General features: G+C 32.2%; 1 protein-coding gene across 1 annotated transcript in view; it reads left to right on the forward strand.

Moving 5' to 3' along the window:
- The window catches only part of LOC106469349 (DNA replication licensing factor mcm2), a gene marked incomplete at its 3' end in the record, with an annotated part of 32,322 nt that extends 25,459 nt beyond the window's left edge, over nt 1–6,863 (forward strand). The window contains 1 exon segment of the mRNA XM_013929837.2: nt 6,770–6,863. Coding sequence (XP_013785291.1) covers nt 6,770–6,863 — 94 coding nt within the window.
- Nucleotides 6,864–7,176: the final 313 nt, after the last annotated feature.

A 7,176-nucleotide genomic window follows, 5' to 3' on the forward strand; every position in this document is an offset into this window, starting at 1 on the left:
CTTTAAGAATGGAAGTATTGATTTTTGGGTAGTATTCCTAGAGATAGGAAGAAATTTGGACTTATCTTTAAGAATGGAAGTATTGATTTTTGGGTAGTATTCCTAGAGATAGGAAGAAATTTGGACTTATCTTTAAGAATGGAAGTATTGATTTTTGGGTAGTATTCCTAGAGATAGGAAGAAATTTGGACTTATCTTTAAGAATGGAAGTAATTTTTTTTTGTTCATGATAGTTACTGATTTACCTCTATTAGATTTTAATTGTTGAAGGGCCTGTATTACAAGTTGATTTAAGTTATTTTGGACATGCTTTCATTTAGACAGAAGAAATTTTGAAAAAGGCTGGATGAATTATTCTTTTTTCAAAACATTCATTACAATGATTTGCTGAAACTTATTGGGATTCTTTTGATGAATTCATGTTTTAATTAATGTTTATGGTAACTTATGGGGCATCCACCCCCACATTTTTTTAAGTTCATTGCCTGAACAAAGGATGGGTACCTCAGCTTGTATAGTATAAAATGTCAGAGAGAACTATTGGCATTTTTTGAAAGAGAGGATGTGACATGTGGGTGTTGCAAGTGGGTATGGCTCCTTAAACAAATAAGATTGAAGGCTATAAAAATTAAGCTTTGCCTGAGGAGTGTGTGTATATATATATATATTATAATAAGTAATTTACTTCAAATTTTATACTTCAGGTGGTAAATTAGAGAAGACCCAGAGAGCAAATGTCTCAATTCTCATAATGTAGGGTATTTGTTTTGTTTTTAACCCTTTCAATAGTTAGAATTTCACTTGTGCGACAATGCATAGTGAAACAGGCCTTATTCCCAAGGAGCTCGATTCATATATTCCGCCGGTGGTTTTTCTTCTTTTCGTGGAACAATGTTTCTGAGGAAGAATGAGTAGACACTTTCACCTGTTGCCATGTCATACTCTTTGGCAAAGAATTGTTCTTCCCAAGGGATCTGGGTGAAGTTTTTCAACATTTACACATGATTGATATACCCATGGTAGGCCAAGTACATATGCCCCTTGTGTGGCTTTGCACTTTTTTACAACTGAGAGCAATGTGTATTTCATGTCATCAGTGCTTGGACGTTGTAAGTTTAATATTTATGTGTCATTTTAGTTACTTTAGATACTTTTGGTACATTTAATCATTTTGTATGTTCATTAATATTATATGTTTTGTATACTTTGTAAATTTCAAGGTTTTGTTAGTTAGTTATATAATAAGTACTTTACTTAGGTATGTTTAGATTGTGTGTCAGTTACATATAATTGCTCCTAGTAACATCTAATTCGTTGTTCTACTAGTGTTTTTTTTCTTTCCCTGTCATTGTTTACTATGTGTTTTCTCGTCCCCATATTCATAAGTGTAGGACTTAATTACTTGTCCTTTTCGTCTGTTAATTTGGAAGAATTGTGGGTTAGATGTTGTTTATTAATATGTTTTCTAGGTAATTTTTGTTGGTTTACATATTCATTATTATTACATTCTTTGTTGACTAGGTACGTTTAGATGGTTTGTCCATTTCATATTTATAAGTACCTTGTTAACCAGGTATGTTTAGAGAGTTTTTACCTTACATATCATTACTACTAGTGATATATAATTCATTGTTCTATTTGAATAATTTTTTTTCTTTCGTCATTGTTAACTATTTGTCTTCTTGTCCCCATTTTCGTCAGTGTAGGACTTAATTCAGTGTCCTTTGTTGTCTAGGTTGTCTAGGAGTTAGATATTGATTATTAATGTGTTTTCTAGATAATTTTAATCAGTTAGCACATTCGTTATTATTAAATACTTGTGGACTGGATAAATTTTGATGGTTTGTCCATTTTATATTTATCAGTCCTTTGTTAACTGGGTACGTTTCAATAGTTTATATGTTACATATCATTACTACTCGTAATATACCATTCATTATTCTATCTGAATATTTTATGTTTTTTTCGTGTTAACGATGTGCCTTATCATACTAATTTTTCATCACTGTGGACTTGAAATATTTGCTTTGTTGTATCACTGATGGGTTTGTTTATTTTCCATTCGTAGTGCTGAGCTGGACTTTGGCTCCTGATCCTAGAAGCCTCAATTTCTCCTCGTAATCTACAATTCTCTGTTCCTCTTCGTCAAAAATTATTTATTGCTTTAAGTCAAGTTGTCCAGTTCAGGGCCCTACCATTTGGACCAACCTCGGCTCTCTTAAGTGTTTTCTCAGGAGTACAAACTCTTGCCCTACATATTCACTCAATGAGTCTTTGCACTCTTCCTTCTAGGGATGATTGGCTCTTGCTTGCTTCTTCCTGTTCACAGTCCAGATACCACACTCTTCTGCTCCTACAGGATGCAGAATGGGTGGGATTCCTGATGTCAGGGTGAAAGTCCGTTTCTGCTTTGTAATCTCAGTAAGGTACAGCCTTCTCCTCTTTGTCTTCAGATTGGGAGCAAATAGTTCACATGTACCTGGCTTGGTTCACCTTTGACTGGGGTAAGTCTGATCACTTCCTTTCTTTTATGTTTTATATTCAGCTTCCCTAACCATAGCATCTACCTTATGGATCCAACCTTATGGCTGGTGTTGTCTGGTTAGATATGCTTTGCTTTAAACCCGCATTAGAGTAACTATTATAAAGCTCACTGTAGAGATGGGGTGTTTCTGTAAGACCACTGGCCACTTACTTGCTTATATATGTTCTCGATATCAATCAGTTTCAATCTATAGTGAAATGTCACTCATGGACTTCATGAGTAAGGCAGAAGGGGATTTTGGCCTATCCCTGCCAACCTTTTGATTGCATAAATTGGGGTTGGCCTGCTTTTCAAAATATGGAGTTGCAGATACCCATTGCATAGTCTCCAGTGGTACATTCTCCACACCACCTCCTCCTTCTAGTGAAGCACGGGAGTCTTTATCACTCCCACTTTCCAGTCACTAGGGTGATGGACTGTGGAGGCTTCCTACTGAGTGAGTTTCAATATTTAATTTACAATGCTCATGATTATCCACTCAGTGAGAAGAGGGCAAAGCTGGTTAAACTACTTCTAGAAAAAACAACTTATTTAATTTATAAAAGTAATTTCCCCTGGATGTTTTTGCCTCATTGGACTGCACTATATAATAAAACTTCATCAATGGGTCACAACATCAAAATCCAGCTTGAGTTTCCTCTGGTTGTTTTTACCCAGGTGGAACTTACTAGACAATATCACTTGATCAGTTGGTATAAATGAAGAAACCTATTTGATTTTCCCATGGATGTTTAGCCCAGGTAGACTTCACTCAACATAAAAACTTCATCAGTTGAAAACAAAAACAAATAACTCTTCTGGAATTGCTTCTGGATCTCGATAGAACAACTACCTTAATGAATTGTTATCATCAAACATTCAACTTGGGCTTCCCCTGGATGTTTTTTCCTTGGGTGAACTGCTCCTGACAATTTCCTAAATCAGCTGATGTTTTCAGGTATAGATCACACGGTCCTCATGCCCTAGCCACATGTTGTTATTCCATTTCACACTAATACAATATCAGACACAATCCTGTGACAAATGGAACATCCAGCCCTACCATCATTTGTCCAGTTCTGTGAGTATTATTACCACTTTCAATTATGCCTGTTTTTCCATTCTGCCCATTTTGTGTTACTTTCCTGTTTCCTGGGTGAAGAGCATACCTGCTCCTGAAGTAGTGCTTTATCTCTCTGATGTGCTTCATTTTCATCTCATAGCACACCTTTGGATTCTAGCTTTGTGTGAGGGGAGATAAGACTGTTTTGGAAGTTAACATTTTCTTACACTGAAAATGTATTTCTGATAGTTACTTACCTCCTTTCAAACACTTATCCTCCCCAATGCCACCAGTGTTTTTGTGTTAATACCTGCCAATTCTTGAAAATGAGGATTGAGCAGGAATAGCAGATGGCACAATACTATTGGTGGAGAGTAGTCACATGATATGTACATATTCAGAAATGGCGTGAAAATGATGAGGTATATAGACTGATGTGCTGGCGGCAAAAATTAGCAATGCTTAGAGGACAAATAAGAATTGAGATAGCATTATGTGTGAGGGGTAAGTACCTATTGGAAATACATATTCAATGTAAGAAAATGTTCACTGTTGTTAAAAGTTATAAATTTCTTGTACACAAAGAATGACAGTATTTTAATTTAGTGTTTCTACTAAAAATATGTTATCTGTTGTAGTTATTTGCACTCAAATTCTTAATAGTACGAGTGCAAGGTGATTTTCATTTGCAATATAAAAATACTTTTCTTCATCTTAGAGTTTTCATATTTCATTTGCTTAACCTCTAGAACCTCTTAAATAAATATCAAACATTTTTTAAGGTAAAGGTTATATTCTCTACCATATCACTAACTGTAGATATCATCAACATACAGTGCAATGAAATGTTTGAAATTAAGAAATAGATAAATGTACATACTTTTTAATTTTTTGTAGAATATCTTAAAAGATCTTCTGGTGATATTTGTCATTTCAGGTCTTTTCCTTTTCACATATACTTAATTTTTAATATTTTATTTTCCTTTCTTATCATTTATCATTTATTTTTCATATTGACATATTACAGTATCTTTGGCAAAGACGCACAAGCCATTGGCAAAAATTATCTTACATTCATGCAAGACTTTAAGTCTTGAGAACTGGGGCAGTGTTTGAGATAAATTTTAAAAAAAATGTTTGAACCTTTCAATTATGCATTTTAAAACATAAATAATATATAATTAATCAAGATATAAAAGTAAAACCTAAATGCAATTTAACTGTCTCTCTAACTTTAACATATTTATCTAAGAAAAAACTGTAAGTGCTATTGTGGATAAAGCAGCCAACAATACTACAGGCAGTTACATCTACCCAGTGACGAAACCCGAGGGCCAATTTTTAAAATAACTGTTGTTAGATTATAGTGTAAAATTTGCTCTTTCTAATGACTATAAACATGTATATGTAGCAAGTACATGTAAGTTATAAAGCTCAAGTATATGTATAGAAGGTGGTTGAAAAAAATGTGAAACTTACATGTCAATAAGGCAAATAAATGTACTTAATTGTCTAGACATACATCTACAAGACAGGCATTATCTGAGTCAAGATAGCGAATGCAAGAGCTAAGATTTTTCATAGCATGTGGGTCACGTGACAACACAAAACTGAAATTTTTAAGTATTTTGGTTAAACGTTTCTTTGAAATATAGGAATTAAAACTTAGATAACATAATATCAAACATAACATACATTATAATTTTAATTTCATTGCCATACGTTAATAGTAAAGTTATTTACTTAAGATTTGAATGTAACTCAAAGACTTGTGCAGAAAAGTGTTTAAAGGGTTAAATATTTCCTTATAACTTTCAGAACTTAAAAGTTATATTGAAACTTAATTTAACAACTATGTTTTGATGCGAAATTTGTTCTTATACATTGATAATAAAATAATTAAATTTTGAATGTAACTCTGTAAAAGGTTGTGACTTTTACCTACTTTTTGTGTAAGGGTTAACAACAATCAAACAAAACTAACTAGTCTACATTTTGGTTGCTTATCTGCTGCTGACTTCAGGGAATGATATGACTATTACCACTGTTAATATCTTTTAAGTACCTCTCTTAATGAATAATTAGATGATCCTATAAGCTACTGACAATAATTGATACCTCTATCAATTTGTTAGTGATTCTGGATGAGGACACCTTGGTATGTGCTATGTATCTGACCTTTCAGAAAGTCTTATAAGGTGCAGCACATAAGATTAACATTTGCAGTTGCATAAAAGTGAATAGAAAATTGACAATAAATGATAGAATGTGCATTTTCTATTTAATGGAAGGATGTTTAAGAGTAATCTCTCAGAAGTCTGTTTTGGTACCTTTGTTGTTTATGTCAGTGAATTAACTATAATTAATAGTAATAACTTTTTATAAGTTAGAAAATAACTATTAATAATATTAGACAGTAAAATATTTAGAAATGTTTCAACCTCAACACATACTAGGACTAAATTAAATTTATACTTTTTCGAATGAGCACGTGATATTGCAAGGGATTGGCAACACTCACTTTTATATTCAAATGTATTTGATCTTTCACAATGTACCAGGATTTTAAAAAATGTCTTTGAATGTGGTGGTAAATACTACTGGTATATTAGCATATATTTTAGATGAAAATTATTTAGAAAATTTGGAGAGGCAAAAAAGTATGTTCCATTTGGTTTTGAAAACCTTTATTGCAAACTGACATACATGAATCAATATTTAGAATAATGTATTTTAATAAAGTATCTTATATATAATATGAATAATTCATAAAAAAACCTCTTCATTAGAAAATTATCAATTATGATACCTTTAGAGCTATGATCATCCCAGAAGTTCAGTACCAAATCTGGGATTTATTTATTTTATTGCTTTCACTTGTTTTGATTGTCAGTATTTTAAATTTGAAGTTTGGTATGTTCCTAGGTGTGTGAATACATATATATATATATACACACACACCAGTTTAATTGTCTATACCTTATAATGAACTATTATACCCAAATAGAATTAGACAAAAAAAGTTGTGAATTACAAACACCAATTTCATATGTCTAGGCTTGTGTTATTATTAAAGTATTTTATAAGTTAATAAAGTGATAATTTTTGTTAACTGTGTAACAGCTTTTTAAAGGTACTCATTAGAGACTCAGTATTCAATAACATTTAAAAATATTTTCTAGATCGTACATAGTATAGCACCTTCTATCTTTGGCCATGAAGATATCAAACGAGGACTTGCTTTGGCATTGTTTGGTGGTGAAGCCAAAAATCCGGGTAATGTAGGAAATTTTTCATAGTGTTTTTTTTTGAAATATACAATTCTTAAAGTGTACTCTCTGTTCTTTTTTTTACTTTTTTGATCTTTTATAATAATAAAGTAATAAATAAAATATTTTATTGATCACCAATTTTATTTATGATACTGTAACACTTCATTCTGATACAGTACTTATCTCATCTCACAAGATTAGCTATTCTCGTTTATTGCTGCCCTCTATATGCATGTCACAAGTCTTCTGTACCCCCTCCATTGGAATCAAATGATTCCATTGTGTTTCTCATGCAAATCATCATGCATCACCTATCC

Source organism: Limulus polyphemus, unplaced genomic scaffold (genome assembly GCF_000517525.1).
Source record: "Limulus polyphemus unplaced genomic scaffold, Limulus_polyphemus-2.1.2 Scaffold3441, whole genome shotgun sequence".
In the NCBI taxonomy this organism is placed as follows: domain Eukaryota; kingdom Metazoa; phylum Arthropoda; class Merostomata; order Xiphosura; family Limulidae; genus Limulus; species Limulus polyphemus.